Below are 19,189 nucleotides of genomic sequence, written 5' to 3'. Positions count from 1 at the left end.
TTTGTCTACTCCCACTCCAAATTTCCTTTGTCTACAGCAACACCCTTAGGTTTGAACTAACCTCTCATTAGAGGATGCTATGGAAGCTGTTTTTATAGCTTGCTACTCCCTCAGAGTCAAGGCTGGGGACAGTAGCCTGCTTTTATAGGAGTGATACCTGTGGTCTATAAATAGAGCTGTGGGTGATAGCTCCTGGTCGTGTTTGCCTCTCCTGGCATGGATCCACTTATAAGCTGGGGCAAGTGATTAGAAAACAGTATTCTTGGTCTGCCATTCTTGGTGTAGATGTTCAGTGCTGTAAGTGGGGACTGGGTAGAGGAAGGAAGGTCCAGACCTCTTTGGTACTGTGACATGGTGGGGGTGGGGGTGGGTAGCATGAGAAATGCTAGGAGTCTACTCATCCTAGGGAGAAACTGTAGGCTGAAGTGGGAAGCTAGGGGCAGAAGGGTATGGGGTCATGGCTCAAATACCAGAGGGATTCACTATTCTTACCAAGCTTCAGTGTTTTCTTGAATATATGTTTCTGTAACAAATGTTTTTGTTTGCTGTATGCTTTTATGACAATTCCCAGAGACTTTAAGTGAAAAAAAAATACACATATATATATTTACCAGTTAGTTGTTTTCACTGAGGAGTGTGCAGATCTCATGTTGCCGTTCCAAACATGCTTCCTGATTATTTTTAATGCATGTATTAAAATACAAGTAATCAGAACTCTAAGGCAAAATGTTCAAAACCTGAAAAAACTTTCTGCTGCCATCAGTTCATTCAACATCAACACACAGCCTACAGAATAAATAAGCAGTTTTTTAATAGTTAAATATATTCCAGAAGTAAAGAGTGTTTATAATTCATTTACAAGTGAGTCTGTTACACCAGTAAATGTAATTTGACCTGTTGTATAAAGGAAATGATGCTGTGTAAGAATTAGTCCTGGAATAATTTGAATTCCTATTTCCAATCCAGTAGATTAAAAACACAATTGTGAATGGTATAAAGACCTAAGAATCATATTGTGATAAAATCAATCTCAAAAATAGAGAATCCAGACCCTTGCTGGATAATTTAAGAACTCAGTTTTCTTCAACACAAGTGCCACACAGAAAATATTAAAGATGTCTTTCAATGTGATGAAACTGTACAAAACTCTAGAATATGACCAATAGATGACCAATGTATCAAAACCAACTGAATTTAGAAAACACATCTAATTTTGAAGCAGAAATAAAAAGACAATTTACAAAGAATTATAATTAATTTCTAATCATCATCAGAGTCTGAATCATATTTCTTCCCTCGGATAGTTTTCTTTTCCAGCTTTGTGAAGTTTGTTCCAAATTTCTTTTGGCTCTGAAATGGTGGCTCCATTAAATTTCCACTAAAAATAAAGCAAATTTGAAAAGCATTTACTCTTTATAATTTTGTACAGTTGGTATGCTAACCTGCACAAAAAATTCTTTTCTTCCTAACATGGAATAAAGTTTTCTTTAATGCTGGTGTTACAGAAGAGGTATATTATTCACAATTATGGTTAAAAGTTTTAAACCTTATTTTGTATTACTAAGTCTCTTTTATCAATGTTTTATTTTCTCTTTTAGCATTAATTACTGATTAACATCTCAGAGAATGTACCAATAGAATTTCTGACTGAAAAGCATAGAAGGAAATGAAATTGTTTTTCCATCTGTTTTGGATATGCTGAACTTGGATTAGATTCTTGCCACTGTAAGAATGACATAGGAAAATGGTGCTCTATTTCTGATAGCTTGTTACGGCTGGTTTGATCCTGTTTAATATCTTATAATGTTTAGATAAACATCAAGAAAACTCATGGAATTCATTATCATTAACCTGGAATTGGTATGAAACTTCAATGATGCTTGAGAAATATATGAAATGAAAAAACAACTTCTTTCAAAAATATCTGGGAAGATGTCTGGCACCTAGATTCTGGTTTTGAAATACCATTTGCCACTGAGAGGAACCATGGTTCCCTGAAGAAACAGCCAATTCTAGGGAAAGTACTACATGAGTCCCTCTCTAAGACATCTTATTTGCACCAGAAAGCAAGTACTTAAAGAACTATTGAGACACATGGAAAAGACAAAGAAGCCTCCATAAGAGGGGCTCTCACTGACCACACTGGGGCAATCTGGGCTTCAAAGTAAATAATATTAGTAACCAAATATAACCCAATGGATAAGATAAGCCACTGCCCATTCTAATATAAATAAATGAAAAAGTGAATTAATGTGTAATATGGAAAAGTTCTTCCTAAATCATCATTTAGGACAACTAAATGATGTCTGGACAACTGGTTAACCAGTGCTCAGTTATTACCACCAGAAATGAAACAAACAAACCATCCTATACCTCCTGCTACAATACATTGAGAAGGAATATAACATCCCTTCCATCATGTACCTATGAAAAATGCATAGTCCAACCTAATCTTGAAACATGAGACAAACCCAAATTGAGGGATGCTCTACAAAATAAATAACATGTACTCTTCAAAAATGTCAAAGCATTGAAAAATGACAACAAGTTATCACAGGTTAATGGAACTAAAAATACACAGTAACTACACGCAACATTTTAGTATGCAGGACATTATTGGGACAAAGGTAGAATCTGAATAAGGTCTATATATTATAAAAACACTTCTCGTCTTAATTACTGTACTGTGGTTATATAAGAAAAAGTCTTTATTAGAAAATACACAAGGAAATATTTAGGAGTATAGGGACAATACATCTCCAACTCCTCCTCAAATGGTTTTGAAAACAGTATTTATGTATTCAGAAAAATGATAAAGCAAATGTAAAATTTTTAAAACTTGAGAAATATGGGCAAAAGGTCTATGAGAATTCTTTGTACTAGTTTCGAACTTGTTTAAAGTCTGAAATCATTTCAAAATTCATTTCAAAAAATGTTTTACTTAGTATTAAGAAAAGTAAAACCTAAAATTCCAATGTAGGGATAATTTAGGCATGTGTAGGGGAGATTCAGAGAAAAAGGGGGAGGAAAAAGAGGAGAGAACTTTCTACTTACTGAAAGGCACTAGGACTGTGGAATGATAATTATATAATTTTATCTGTTAATTTTGCAAATCAAAAACAGGCACAGAAGACTAGATGATATGCTGATTTATGGAATTAGATAAATTACTTGGAGAAGCAGACAAGGAGATGAATGAAAAATGTAAGTTGCATTTTTGATTGTTTTCAAATTGAGACTGTTCTTCACGGTAAGTCATTTAAGCTAATCACAGATACCAGATTATACATTTTATCAGATTCTACAAGACAAGAATAGCTACATTAAAAAATCTGATGTTCAATGTCATTTTGGGTTTCTAGACTAATACAAAATTAGTTCAATAAGATCTGTTAGGTTGAAAACTTTTATAGCTAGGTATACTCCAAGACTCAATTTTATCTCTAATGGATTTTAAGATCTAATGGATTTTGTTTAAAGTAATAATGTACTTTAAGAAATACATTTTTCATTTGTGAAACTTTTTGTTTCAGAAAACTTAGCTCCATAAATGTTGACATAAAAAAACTTCTCTAAAAACATCAACTGAATATGTCAATTAATTGTTTTGCTAAAAGTTACCTGTAATTGAGAATATCAGAACAACCCAGCCTCCATTCTAAAGTTTCTGTGGTGAAGTCGTCTGTATTTCCTAGGTCAGTAAATCCAACAACATAATCTTGTGTTTTTCCATCTTTTACCAGTGCTAGTGTGGGAATGACTTTGATACGCAGTCTCTCACAAAGGAAAGGTGCTTTTTCCACATTCAGCTTCAGAAATTTGGTCTCCAGATGTTTCTTGGATAATATTACCAAATGTCGGTCTAATATTTTACACCTGCAAACAGCATGTAGAAAATCAAAAGCTTAAACATACTTATTTAAAAAAAAATTTTTTTTAATGTTTATTTATTTTTGAGAGAGACAGGAGACAGGATACAAGTGGGTTAGGGGCAGAGAGAGAGGGAGAATCTGAAGCAGGCTCCAGGTTCCAAGCTGTCAGCACAGAGCCCGATGCGGGGCTCAAACTCATGAGCTGTGAGATCACGACCTGAGCTGAAGTCGGACGCTAAACTGACTGAGCCACCTAGGTGCCCCTAAATAAATATCATAAAGGTACATCTAATTTTATAGTTTTTCTATTTGAATATAATTTGGCAGCCAACGCATGCTTGTGTCGGATAACCTCATTTCTCTTTCATAGGTTAGCTAAATGATATAAGAGGGAGAAAAAGAATCCAGTATTCTAGAAGTCAGATGTGTCCTAATGATATTCATAAAAAACAAAATATTAAATATATACTTTAATTGTAAGTGGTTCATGAAGTTGTCATGTTCTTGGTAAGAACAAAAAATTGTCATTTATCTTTGTTTACTGGTGTTTCATACATGGAACTTGAAAGGTGACAAAACTGAACTTGACAGAACTCAGAGGAGACTTTTCAGAATCAGAAATGTATATACAGTGCCTTATTTGGAAGTCACAAAGACTGAATGGTGTCATTGAGAAAGAACTCTCCCAATTGTGCAACTTTCATTAAGAAGCATAAGGTTAAGGGGCGCCTGGGTGGCTCAGTCGGTTAAGTGTCTGACTTCGCTCAGGTCATGATTTCAGTTTGTGAGTTCGAGCCCTGCATCGGGCTCTGTGCTAACAGCTCAGAGCCTGGAGCCTGCTTCAGATTCTGTCTCCCTCTCTCTCTGCCCTGCCCCCGCTCATGCCATCTCTCTCTCTCTCTCTCAAAAATAAATAAATATTAAAAAAAAATTAAAAAAAAAAGCATAAGGTTAAGGGCTATAAATATGGTCATAAGATTCTAAAGAAATGAAAAATATCAGGAGTAACTTTTATTAAGCCACCTTCTTTTGAAAAGAAAAATGGAAATGACATTTTCTGTAAGTTAAAATGCACTTTAAATTGGTCAATCCTCTAGGGTTCCTAAAAAAGACTACTCTTAATAATAATCTTCTTGAGCAGTAGTTCTTTTTTTTTTCTTTTAATTTTTTTAATGTTTATTTTTGAGGCAGGAGAAGGGCAGAAAGAGATAGGGAAAGAGGATCTGAAGTGGGCTCTGTGCTGACAGTAGAGAGCCCGATGTGGGACTTGAACTCATGAGATCATGACCTGAGCCACAGTCAGACACTTAACTGACTGAGCCACCCAGGGACCTCTTGAGCAATAGTTTTTAACCACAGGTATTTATTAAAATTAACTTTTAAAACATATAGACGAACCAAAATTTTCTGGGAGTGGAGCTGGGAAACAGGCAGGTGACTCTCATGCCCCATAAAGTTTGAGAACTACTGCTTTAGATGATGAAGACATCAAATGTTTCACAGTTGTTATTAGCAGGCTTTCTGGGCACTTCTTGGTGTACTTATTCCTGAATTAGGATTGGGTGCAGCAAGTTTCTGGTAACCTGGATGCCTCATCACCTTTACCTCTGAAAGTATCTTTTCATATATCACCCATGTAGTATAGCAATGAGACTAGTGAAAAATGGTAGGAGAGAACAAATTAATAATTAGTTTCTGAATGAAGCACAAATGATAAATGAACCATTATATGAGAAATATGTTCTTGAAAACTTGTAGATAAATCAACTCCATGGTTTTACTGGAGTTATATGGAACCTATTTTAAATTAATCCATTTTTTTTAAACCCAGAAGCAGCAATCATGGTGTAGTTAAAACAGCATTAGGCTTAAATCCTGGGTTTAAATCCTCTTCTATCATTTAGGAGATGAGTGACATTAGGTGAGTCACTTAATTTCTCCAAGTCTTGGTCTCCACACATAAAGCACTGGAATTACACCTACTTACCTGAAAGGGTCATTGTTAATGTTCCAGGATTTTACACATCAAGTATCCAGCCTACTATGTGCCAAGAACTTTGATACCTATATCAGATCTATATATAAAACATTTTGATCTTTGATTTTTCTTTTCTTTTAAAGTTTATTTGAGAGAGAGGGAGAGACAGAGAGATCTCTGTGCTAAAAGCAGAGCCCGATGCAGGGCTCGATGTCACGAACTGTAAGATTAAGACTTGAACTGAGATCAAGAGTTGGATGCTTAACTGACTGAGTTACTCAGGCACTCTCTTTTTTTTTTTAATTTTTTTTAAAGCAATCTCTATACCCAATGTTGGACTTAACTCAAGACACCAAGATCAAGTCAGATGCTCTACTGACTGAGCCAGCCAGGCACGCCTTATTTTTCATTTGTTTTGAAGGTAAGTACTCCTGGTATTGCACTGTTTATACCCCCATCGAATATATTTACTGAGCACCTACAACTATGTGTTGTCAGCCATTGCTGCTCTAAGGCTAGGAACTTGGGGAGCACAGTTAACCACAATAGAGGCAAACTCTCTGCTTTCACAAACCTAACAATTTAGTGGACAAATACATCTAATAAACGTCATATAATATCAATCTTAGAGAGTAATATGATATTAACACATCACCTCATCATATATGTCAGAAGTTGGCAACTTGAGAAATGTGTACCAATGGGAGATGATAGAGTACCATGGTGGCAGAAGGTTTCTCTGATATTCTTTTCTTTCCTAATTCCTTCCCACTTTCCCTTACAGATTTCACAATCTCAACATTTTCTTTCCTTTTTATTACCTTAGTCCACAAATCCCAGGCAATCAATCCATGAAAAATGTTAATTAATAACCAAGTTACTGGGTGGTGAGTTTAAGACAAGGGCTGGGTGGGTTACTGAAATGAGGGAAGAGGGCAGGGCTGAGACAACAGTGAATGATGGAGACTCTACACTGGAGTGTATATCTGTCTGAGGGAGGCAGCTGATCTTCAGTATTAGCAAACTGCTTTCATACTGAATTCTAGGTTTGCTATTAAGTTAATTCGATTCTTTTAAAATTCTGAAATCTGGATTAAAAAAACTGTATCTCTCAATTTCTAAAAGTTGGCAACTAATCAAATTTTGGGGTTAAAAGAAAGAAAGGCATGAGTCCTCTGAGTTAAGATATAATCTCTTCTAGGGGTATTTTCATTGTACAAGGACTCTGCCTCCATAGAGAGGCTTGCAGACCTGGCCTCGCTAACATAAATCACTTTCCTCTGCTTTCGGCCAAGGCTGGCAGTCCCAGCGATGCTTCTAGTGAAAGGCTTGGCCAAACCATTGTCTCCCCATGAGTTGCTAGCTGAGGAGTGAATTCAAAGCTGGTGTTCAAAATGTTGGCCCCCACTCCCCACATCACACCTGTATCATAACAGCACCAAAATAAATAATTAATTAATTAATTAATTAATTAATTCTTGTGTTGACAAAAAGAAAATTTACATGTATGTTTCTTAGATGTTTTTAAAGTTATCTAGTGGAAATATAATTCAGAAAATAGCGAGTTCTGTGGAAATAATCTTGAATTTCAATAATGTTCATTTATACTTTTTTGTATCACAGGTTTTACATTAATCTTCAAAATAACAACTGTTTAATGGAGACTTGTACACAAGTACAAAGAACTTAAGCAGTTCCTCTTATTTTTCTTAATTTCTCTATTATGTTAGTAGTATATCTCTATTCAAAGATCTCATCATATTTTTAAAAATTCACTTGGGGCACCTAGGTGATCAGTCAGTTGAGTGTCCAACTTCAGCTTAGGTCATGATCTCACAGTTCGTGAGCTCAAGCCCTGCATTGGGCTCGCTGCTATCAGTGCAGAGTCTGCTTTGGATCCTCTGTGCCCCTCTCTCTTGCTCTCCCCACCCTCCACTTGCGTTCACTCTCCCTCAAAAATAAACAAACATTAACAAAAATAAATAAATAAAATTTTAAAAAGTCACTGATGGAAACAAAGTTACCTGAACGTGGAGTCCCTGTAGAAATGGCAAACCACTTTTTTACTCTCCTTGACTTCTTGAAAAAAGTCTCTCTCACTAGGTATTTCTCTGTATTCTCCATGTCCTTTTGAAAGCCATTCCTAATTTGGAGAAAAGGGAAATATTACACACTTGAAATATCTCTTCCAGTACCACTTCACATTTTGGGTCTAAATCACTGTAATATTCTGTAATGAAGTTGATTTTATCTTGTAGAAGGAAATGAATTCCTCTTAGTGATTTACTTTCATATGTTTCCAGTGTCAGCGCAAACACAGTCTGGGGCAATGACTATCTTTCAGCATGCTTTGTGTTTAAAACAATCGTCTGTCTTGGTACCTTCACACAAATGTTTTGTTAGAACTTCAAAAATAAAAATTTAGGCTCAAGAGACATAAGGGGTGCCTGGGTGGCTCAGTCAATTGAGTGTCCAACTCCTGATTTCGACTCAAGTCATGATTCCAGTGTCATGGGATTGAGCCCCTTGATCCATGCTCAGTGTGGAGCCTGCTTCTCTCTTTCCCTCTGCCCCCTCTCTTTCCCCTCCCCCACTCATGCTCACTTTCTAAAATAAATAAAATGAAAAGAAAGTAAATATCCATTTAATTTTGCTGCGCTTAAACTACTAAAATCAGAAGCATTAGATCCAAGTTACTGCAAAGCTTTGAAAAATAATGCTCATGAGACAAAGCTACTTGGTCTTTGTAGGGGAGGGGAAGACACAGGCAGTGGTTATTGCAGCTTTGCAGCTTAGGAGCCCTGTGGGCTCAGAGAGGCAGGAACCACTTCTATACTGGTCACCAATGGGTAGTATACTAGATAGAAAAAGTTGTCTTCTCATATGGTGTCCAGAAACAATACAGCACTCACAAGTCATCTAATCCAACTTCTCAACCCAACATATCAACCCTTATCAACCATGCCTGACAGACCTTTTTGTTTCTCAAGCTTCCTGCCACAGGAAAGATTCATCATCTCAACTGGAAGCTTGCTTCCTTTTTGAGGCAACTGATTTTTACACAAAGGACCACTGGGCATGCAGGCAGAAGGTATGGGCTTGAATAATTGTTCTACCATTTATTAGTCTAAGAATTCTAATTAACCTTTTTGAGTCTCCATTTCCTTATTTGTAAAGTGGAGATCACAAAGCAACTATCTCACTAAGTTGTGAAAATAAGACCATCAACATGAAAATAACTGCAATAGTGTTTGGCACATGTCCTTAAAAAGCATCTGCATTTATACTTTTAGAAGGGTTTTCTCACCCTGAACTACAGTATAACTGTAACTTTGGTCTGTGGGTCCCAGCTTGGACAGAAGATTAGAGAGAAAAGTTGTTATCTTTCACATGTCAGCCCTTCAGATGTCCTATCTCACCTATGTCTTTTCTTTTCTACCTCCCCCTTCATTTCCTTTTGGCTGTTTCTCAGATGAAATGATCTCTACATTTCTTACTCTTCTAGTTATCCTCCTCTGATCAGAGACTAATTCCTCCTCATCTTATTAAAAAGTGGCAGAGGTGTGAATAGAGCCCTCCAGAAGTGGTCTGCCTAGAAAAGGGGCACGAGTGTCATCTCTTTTCTTCTTCTGGACTTAAGCTAATACAGACAGCATTAATAGTTTTGGTTTCCATTTCACATTGACTAATGCTGAGCTAACACTCACAGGAGGCCCTGGTGTTTTCTCCTTATGGGATATTTCTTTGGTAAGCTTCTTTTAAAAAAAAATTTTTTTAGTGGTGCCTGGGTGGCTCAGTTGGTTAAGCATCCGACTTCAGCTCAGGTCATGATTTCACAGTTCGTGAGTTGGAGCCCCGCATCATGGTCTGTGCTATCAGCATGGAGCCTGCTTTGGATCTTCTATTCCTCTCTCTCTCTCTCTGTCCCTCCCCTGATTGTGCATGTGCACATGCACTCTCTCTCTAAAACATTTAAAATAAATAAATGAAAATTAAAAAAAAATTTTTTTTTGATAGAGCATGCACACCCCTGCACAAGCGGGGGAGGGACAGGAAGGGAGAGAGAGAATCTTAAGCAGACTCCATGCTCAGCACAGATCCTGACACAAGGCTCTATCTCACAACCGTGAGATCATGACCTGAGCTGAAATCAAGAGTTGGGAGACTTAACTGCCTGAGCCACTCAGGCACCCCCAATCAGGCTTCTATAAACAATTTAAACTCTCAAATACAATTCCTTAATAGCATGTCACATTTCATGATTTTTCTTAACTGACCAATAACATGTGCCCTTAAAAAAAGAATATTTTTTAAAAAGCTCTTTTTATTGGGGTGCCTGGGTGGCTCAGTTAGTTAAGCATCTGACTTTGGCTCAGGTCATGATCTCATGGTTTATGAGTTCAAGCCCCCTATCGGGCTCTGAGCTGTCAGCACAGCTTTGGATTCTGTGTCTCCCTCTCTCTCTGCCCCTCCCCTGCTTACACTCTGTCTCTGTCTCTCAAAAATGAGTAAACATTAAAAAAAATTTTTTTAAAAAAGCTCTTTTTATTATTAATTCCCATGTGTTTAACCAATAGGCCAAAGACCTGAACCTGTCCAAGTTCTTAAGAGGGAGGCAAGCCCACTCTGAACCTCTACCAACACATGGCATCTCTCCCAAGACACTCAGCACACCCCTGTGCTCTTAGCATAGTTTCTTTCACAGAGCATGTGCTCCCCAAGTATCTGCTGAATGGAATCAAGCAGGATGGGCACAGATCATGGTGCAGGCTGAGCCTACCCAAGGGCTGGCAGTGGGCAGCATCTCACTCTCACTTAGTGGCTAAAACCCAAGCCTTTGGATGGGCTCTTCCTATTTCTCGCCTGTCCTTTTCACCACCCAACTCATATGTCACTAGCTGTCATAACAGTAGGAGGGTGCTTGGCTGACTGAGGAATATTGATTCAGGTAGGCCTACTAAGTGCTTATGTCACTGCTTATACTGATTTCCTGATACCCACATAGATCAGTAAATCAAAATTACTATGCAATCTATATTACTCTTTGAAAAAGAGTATCTATAAAATCTATTAAGGCTTCTTATCTACTTCCTTAGGAAGCATTTTAATAAAAAAGATTAAAATGCAATGAAAGCTCTAAAGTAAGACCCTCTCAGTTATCCTATGACAAATTGAGATCATATCACGCACACTTTCAGACCACAATGCTATGAAACTTGAAATCAACCATAGGAAAAAGTCTGGAAAACCTCCAAAAGCATGGACGTTAAAGAACACCCTACTAAAGAATGAATGGGTCAACCAGGCAATTAGAAAAGAAATGAAAGAATATATGGAAACAAATGAAAATGAAAATACAACAATCCAAACACTCTGGGATGAAGCGAAGGCAGTCCTGAGAGGAAAATACATTGAAATCCAGGCCTATCTCAAGAAACAAGAAAAATCCCAAATACAAAATCTAACAGCACACCTAAAGCAAATAGAAGCAGAAGAATAGCAAAGACACCCCAAACCCAGCAGAAGAAGAGAAATAATAAAGATCAGAGCATAAACAAACAATATAGAATCTAAAAAAACTGTAGAGAAGATCAATGAAACCAAGAGTTGGTTTTTTGAAAAAATAAAATTGATAAACTTCTAGCCAGGCTTCTCAAAAAGAAAAGGGAGATGACCCAAAGGGAGATGACAACCAATCCCTCAGAAATACAAGCAATTATCAGGAAATACTATGAAAAATTATATGCCAACAAACTGGACAACCTGGAAGAAATGGACAAATTCCTAAGCACCCACCCACTTCCAAAACTCAAACAGGAAGAAATAGAAAACTTGAACAGACCCATAACCAGCAAAGAAATTGAATCAGTTATCAAAAATCTCCCAACAAATAAGAATCCATGACCAGATGGCTTCCTTGGGGAATTCTACCAGACATTTAAAGCAGAGATAATACCTATCCTTCTCAAGCTGTTCCAAAAAATAGAAAGGAAAGGAAAACTTCCAGAAACATTCTTTGAAGCCAGCATTACTTTGATTCCCAAACCAGACAGAGACCCAGTAAAAAAACAGAACTACAGGCCAATATCCCTGATAAATATGGATGCAAAAATTCTCAATAAGATACTAGCAAATCGAATTCAACAGCATATAAAAAGAATTATTCACCATGATCAAGTGGGATTCATTCCTGGGATGCAGGGCTGGTTCAACAATCGCAAATCAATCAATGTGATACATCACATTAATAAAAGAAAAGATAAGAACCATATGATCCTGTCAATCGATGCAGAAAAGGCCTTTGACAAAATTCAGCAACCTTTCTTAATAAAAACCCTCGAGAAAGTCGGGGTAGAAGGAACACACCTAAAGATCATGAAAGCCATTTATGAAAAACCCACAGCTAATATCATCCTCAATGGGGAAAAACTGAGAGCTTTCCCCTGAGAAACACAACAGAGATGTCCACTCTCACTACTGTTGTTTAACATAGTGTTGGAAGTTCTAGCATCAGCAATCAGACAACAAAAGGAAATCAAAGGCATCAAAACTGGCAAAGATGAAGTCAAGCTTTCACTTTTTGCAAATTACATGATATTATACATGGAAAACCTGATAGACTCCACCAAAAGTCTGCTAGAACTGATACATGAATTCAGCAAAGTCACAGGATACAAAATTAATGTACAGAAATCAGTTGCATTCTTATACACTAATAATGAAGCAACAGAAAGACAAATAAAGAAACCGATCCCATTCACAATTGCACCAAGAAGCATAAAATACCTAGGAATAAACCTAACCAAAGATGTAAAAGATCTGTATGCTGAAAACTATAGAAAGCTTATGAAGGAAATTGAAGAAGATACAAAGAAATGGAAAAACATTCCATGCTCATGGATTGGAAGAATAAATATTGTTAAAATGTCAATGCCACCCAAAGCAATCTACAATCGATCATTCATGCAATCCCAATCAAAATTGCACCAGCATTCTTCTCGAAGCTAGAACAAGCATTCCTAAAATTTGTATGGAACCACAAAAGACCCCGAATAGCCAAAGTAATATTGAAGAACATCAAAGCAGGAGGCATCACAATCCCATACCAGCCTCTACTACAAAGCTGTAATCATCAAGACAGCATGGTATTGGCACAAAAACAGACACATAGACCAAAGGAATAGAATAGAGAACCCAGAATTGGACCCACAAAAGTATGGCCAACTAATCTTTGACAAAGCAGGAAAGAATATCCAGTGGAAAACAGTCTTTTAACAAATGGTGCTGGGAGATCTGGACACCAACATGCAGAAGAATGAAACTAGACCACTTTCTTATACCATTCATAAAAATAAACTGAAAATGGATAAAGGACCTGAATGTGAGACAGGAAACCATCAAAACCCTAGAGGAGAAAGCAGGAAAAAAACCCTCTCTGACCTCAGCTGCAGCAATTTCTTACTTGACACATCTCCAAAGGCAAGGGAATTAAAAGCAAAACTGAACTATTGGGACCTCATGAAGATAAAAAGCTTCTGCACTGCAAAGGAAACAATTAACAAAGCTAAAAGGCAACCAACGGAATGGGAAAAGATATTTGTAAGTGACAAATCAGACAAAAGGCTAGTATCCAAAATCTATAAAGAGCTCACCAAACTCCACACCTGAAAAACAAATAATCCAGTGAAGAAATGGGCAGAAAACATGAACAGACACTTCTCTAAAGAAGACATCCAGATATCCAACAGGGACATGAAAAGATGCTCAACGTCACTCCTCATCAGGGAAACACAAATCAAAACCACACTGAGATATCACCTCATGCCAGTCAGAGTGGCTGAAATGAACAAATCAGGAGACTATAGATGCTGGAGAGGATGTGGAGAAACGGGCACCCTCTTGCACTGTTGGTGGGAATGTAAACTGGTGCAGCAACTCTGGAAAACAGTGTGGAATTTCCTCAAAAAATTAAAAATAGATCTACTTTATGACCCAGCAATAGCACTGCTAGGAATTTACCCAAGGGATACAGGAGTGTTGATGCGTAGGGGCACCTGTACCCCCAATGTTTACAGCAGCACTTTCAACAATAGCCAAATTATGGAAAGAGCCTAAATGTCCATCAACTGATGAATGGATAAAGAAATGTGGTTTATATATACAATGGAATACTACTTGGCAATGAGAAAGAATGAAATATGGCCTTTTGTAGCAACGTGGTTGGAACTGGAGAGTGTTATGCTAAGTGAAGTAAGTCATACAGAGAAAGACAGATACCATATGTTTTCACTCTTAATGTGGATCCTGAGAAACTTAACAGAAGACCATGGGGGAGGGGAAGGGAAAAAAAAATAAAGGTTAGAGAGGGAGGGAGCCAAAACATAAGAGACTCTTAAAAACTGAGAACAAACTGAGGGTTGATGGGGGGTGGGAGGGAGTGGAGGGTGGGTGAGGGGTATTGAGGAGGGCACCTATTGGGATGAGCACTGGGTGTTGTATGGAAACCAATTTGACAATAAATTTCATATTAAAAAAAAGATTAAATGCAATGAAAGCTCTAAAATAAGACCCTCTCACTTATTCTATGACAAATTCATTTTAAATTGATTTGCATATTAATTAAAAATCCATAAAGGCTGCATGCCTGAGATGATTTTTAATGATACTCAGAATATTGTTTTTAACTGCTGACAATTTCATTTAAGCCATTATGTATATTCCTCACTGCAAATCAGGTAGATTCAGTCTTTGTAGAAAAACATCCTGGTTATGACAACTTTTGTTAGTTGAACATTAGCAATTAGTAGTGTTATTTACCTGTTGTCATGAAAAAGAGGAATGTGTAGCAGAATCTCATCATGTATTACCTGAGATAATGATTAGCATTATATTAAAGTCTCCTGGTTTCAAATCCACATACATATACACACACCCTATTGTAGAAAACTCAAAATATAAAACTAGAAACTCAGTCACATTATAGAAGATTCCTTTTGTAGCAACTCTTCTAAATAGTGAGGGGATAAACATTATCAAAGAGATGCTGTAGCAGCACAAACAAAACTCACTGTTTCTCTAGAAAATTTAAAGCTCATGTTTTAGTCATAGCCAATTGAAGAGCAACCAGAATTGGTAATAATCTATTTCAATGTAAAGCAATGTAAACATTTTCAATCCAAATTAAATTTACGGATTTAACCCAATTTGTTTTGACTAGAGTCTACAAGTTGGTTTCACACTCACACTCTAAAGAGACCAACAAGGATAGAGTTGTGGCCACCCTTCTTTGTGACCCAGTATGCATTCTTTTGAATAAATAAGTCATGTATTTGTTACACTGGCAAAGCCTGAATATTTCTTCAATGTAAATTGCCTTACAGCTCTCACCTCACTTACACTGATCACAACTGAAGTACAACTGGCTTTACAACTACCCAAAAGGGGAATGAATGACTGGCTCCTTGTACTCCCAGTGCTCTTCCTAGTTTACTTCCTCCTCACCCAATAAATCTGAGCTCAAAAAATGACCTTGGACACATGTGGTTTCTTTTACTTGACTGAGGATTAATATGCTGAGCAGGCTAATTTTTAATGTCTCTTTAAAACTATTTTTTTCCCAGAAGATTGTTAACAGTGATCATACTTTGAAGTTAACCCCCAAAAATAAAAACCTTAAAAATGAGGCCTGAAATGTAACTACTGCAGCACATGTATATATAAGTTGTTAGGAGCATACTGTTAAAGTAATTTCAGAAAGCAGGGCAGAGAGGTTACTTGTTTCTGCTGTTGAGCTTTCCTTAGTGCCTCAAGTCTCTTTTCTTTGAGGCGTTCCAATTCATCCTCATCCATCTGATCCAGTTTCTGAATTTCAGAATCCAAATGTTCTTCCACTAGTTTGGTAGTCTGAAGCAATTGATTCTCCAGGACTTTTGAAAACATGTCAACAGATGTATTAGCTTCCATTCTTCTAAATGGTACAGTTTAGTCTTGGTGCTAGGGAGAAAGTTTGCAAAGTTGTGAGAAAAAAAAAAAAAGAGAGACAAAGTTTCCTCTCCCATTTCCAAAACTTCTAGCAAGTGTAAAATTTGTAGTCTACAAAGTGTTCTGACAACCCAGCATTTCATGTTACATTTAAACATTTTTACTTAAATGCTTTTAAATTGAATTGTCAATAGGTTATAGTCAAACCACTCAAAAATTACTTACAGCAAAGTTTAGGTGCTTCTGATTTACATTGTTTCACTACAATAAAGCAAAGACAAGTCTTTAAGACCAGAGAGAAATGGGTAGTTGGGAGTTATACCTAGTGACATATATTGACAGGGTTTTTTTTGTTGGTTTTTTTTTTTTTAAACCAGAAGAAAAGAGAAAGCAGAAATGACTGTGAATAACAGTAAAGTTTAACTGTACTAAGGTTTTACACTTACATATACAAAACAAACTTTGCTTCAATACAGAGTGGAGTTGAGCCAAAGATATAGAGAGCCAAAGGTCTCTACATAAATGATTTTTATTTAATCCCTGAGAAAGCACATTACAATTTATGTAAAGAACAGTGCCTGGTGTTCTCTCAACTTTAGTTTTCACTGCTATTCGCCTATAATCTAACAAACTCTATGAGGCTACAAAGATACTGGTGTTAATCTACTGACAGTGTTCTTAACTTTGACGTAAAACAGCATCACAACAAATATTAAAAATATTGATTTTCCCATCACTCCTTAATGTAAAATAGGAGTTTAAAAACAAAATCTAATCCAGATAGGAAAGGAAGCTCTATCTCAAGTACACATTTTACACAATGTAGTATTTTCTGCCAGCAACAATCAGATGTAAATTTTAGGTGTATCCCTGGGTTATTACTACAGAAATATAATTTATAATTTGCCTATCAAAGCAGAAATATGTTGAATCCCAATTAACTACGACACAGTTGAAAATACTACTGAAGAACCTTAAAACATCTTAATAAACCATGAACTCACTGATCCCCTTACTTACATATACAGCCTAGCCCACACAAACCGTCTAAACTGCCGAAGTGGAAAGAAGTAATCTTCTTGCAAACTTCACTTTTGATTCATCTTTCTTCACAAGGAAAAGCAGTTGAAAAGCACACTTGATTTCATCCCAGAGTTAGCAGGGCTAACTGCTCAAAAAATGTGTTAATACTGAATGAATATGTGCCTAGTTTCTGGTCAAATTATCGTTAAGTTTCAAAAGTCTTTGAGTTTTAAAAATCCAAACTGTAAGTTCCTCATAAATGCTATAATCTTTCAAGGAGCGGCATTTCAAATATGGTAAAATAATTTCACACTCCCTACCTCCAAAGAAAAATGTCAGTAAGATTGTTTCCTTTAGGGTTGTGGCCGGATAAGCAGAAAATTGGTTATTAAGAGACTGACCTACATGTCAGAACCTGTTTTTATTAGAGGTATAGAAAATGCTTATTCCTAGAGTTTTATAAGATGAATTCAGAATTTAATTCTGGAATAATTGGGAACAGAAGTGATTAATAAAAGCTGTTCAGGGGACAGGTGGCGGTGGTCACCGCATTTACAAAAGGGAAAGAAAGGAGGGGATGTAGCGGTTCTGATAACTTTTCATTCTTCAAACCACAAACCTCTGACTCTTTTTCAGTTCATCGAAAATGGTGGGAAGGGGCTTGTCTGTCCTCCAATTACCTGTTTCTTTGACTCTCTTCCATGCACCCGCCAGAACAACCTTAAATGCTCCCCAGGCACCTTCCCAAAAGCAGCCTCGCCACTCCCTGAGCCCCCAGGAACAGATGAAGGCCGAGTTCAGGTGGCCGCGAGTTCCACACCCCCCGGGGCGCATGCGCCAAAGCCGCCTCCACCTCACTGACACCGACATCGAGGCAGCGCCCATCCCCCGCCCTGGCCGGATGTAGAGTGAAGTGTCCATCAGCACCGGGAGGCGGAGGCCGGCTTTTTCTCACAATCCGCTGCCTCACCTGAGCTCTCGGGGATACCTGAGAAGTGAGGAACCAGTCGCTCCAGAAAGGCAGTCCACTGTGCCTTCACCCTCACAGCAGCTGCCGGTAGCTGCGAACCGGCCGTCACTTCCGCCTCCCCTTTAGCTGCGGCCCTCCCGCGACACAACCTGCGACACTCAAGGAAGTTGGGCGGGGGAGGAGGGCGTGCGTACGGTGAGCGCTTCTGCGCGTGCGCATCTCCCATTTCTCCACCCCCAGGTTTCCGATTACTAGCCTCCTTCGGAGTAAACGGCCCACGGAGGAGGGAGCAAAGTACGCTGGAAGTTGTAGTTTATAAGTGCTCAACCTCGCATCGTCGGACTTTCTTAGGCTCTGAGCATTAGGACACGTAATGTTACATCAGAAACGAGACAGCTATGGTCTTGCTCCAGAGTGACACTCCAACTTCCCTTGCATTGTGTTTAATGAACACATTTTTTAAAAAAAGTTGAGGTATAACTCAAATTATTGTTGCACTACATGGTAACTAACTTGGATGTAAATTTAAAAACAAAGTTGAGGTATAACTTACACAGCATGATTAGTTTTTACATAGATAACACCCATAATATCACCGTCCAGATCCAGGTATTGAACATGCTTACCACCCTAGTAGGTTCCTTTTACCTTCCTTAACACAAATTCTTAGAACTTGCTCTCGCTTTGAATGTAAAGATTAACATTTATTTTGGGGAATGGGTGTGTCCTTATTTTATTGTAATTATTTTTTTAGTGACTCAACAGACTTCATAATTCAGGGATGTTACCGAAAGTTACAATTTGTCCTGGATTTATCATGCAGAGTGCCTGTCGTTTGTTTATCATGGTTCTTTACTGAACTTCGTGCGTCTGAGAATACAAAGATACAGAGGTGGACCGAAAGCCCAAGGTTTATTTCTGAAATGAGCTCCAACTATCCAAGTCCGCGTTCCCCCTTACAGATGGAGCTGACAAGGGGAATTTTCGGCCTCATTGTCTGTGTCAGGGTTCTAGAACCCCGCGGTTATCACTGCGCGGAGGACGCTTGTGGAAAGGGGGCGCTCGGGCTCCCGCCTGAGGGGCGGGTGAACTGGAGACGCTCTACCCAAAGCGCAGCTCTCGATGAGCCGCGCCCTGCGTCCTCACGCCGAGGCGGCTGGGCGATGCGCTTGCGCACTCAGAGCTCACACCATATGTGCCCTGTCCCAGTGCGCGGGTCTGTGGAGAGCCGGGTGCGAGAGGCGGCAGCGCGAGGGGAACGGAGCTGAACAGAGACCAAAGTCGGCTGGGGGACATTGGGTCTGTAAGAGACCGAATAGAGGGGCTGGGGCTACGAGCGCCGCTGACACACGATGGGGAAGAAGC

The 19,189-nt window shown here is 38.2% G+C and overlaps 1 protein-coding gene across 3 annotated transcripts; it reads right to left on the bottom strand.

Moving 5' to 3' along the window:
• Nucleotides 1–787: 787 nt before the first annotated feature.
• On the bottom strand, nt 788–17,975 carry TXNDC9 (thioredoxin domain containing 9). Of its 3 annotated transcripts, XM_030310415.1 has the most exons (6): nt 17,825–17,969; nt 16,057–16,092; nt 15,625–15,843; nt 7,875–7,993; nt 3,622–3,876; nt 788–1,378 (listed from the first exon to the last, which is right to left on the bottom strand). In XM_030310415.1, the coding sequence occupies exons 3-6, from the start codon at nt 15,811–15,813 to the stop codon at nt 1,261–1,263; spliced, it is 681 nt and encodes a 226-aa protein (XP_030166275.1). In that variant the 5' UTR covers nt 15,814–15,843; nt 16,057–16,092; nt 17,825–17,969; the 3' UTR covers nt 788–1,260. The 3 variants fall into 3 exon arrangements, with proteins under 3 accessions (XP_030166275.1, XP_030166274.1, XP_030166276.1); XM_030310414.2 differs by lacking the exon at nt 16,057–16,092 and having other exon boundaries at nt 17,825–17,975; XM_030310416.1 differs by lacking the exon at nt 16,057–16,092 and having other exon boundaries at nt 17,843–17,969.
• Between the last annotated feature and the right edge of the window lie 1,214 nt (nt 17,976–19,189).

This window comes from Lynx canadensis, chromosome A3, assembly GCF_007474595.2.
Source record: "Lynx canadensis isolate LIC74 chromosome A3, mLynCan4.pri.v2, whole genome shotgun sequence".
Classification (NCBI taxonomy): domain Eukaryota; kingdom Metazoa; phylum Chordata; class Mammalia; order Carnivora; family Felidae; genus Lynx; species Lynx canadensis.
The sequence above is the reverse complement of the archived record's forward strand: the minus strand, read 5'-3'. Positions and strand labels throughout refer to the sequence as shown.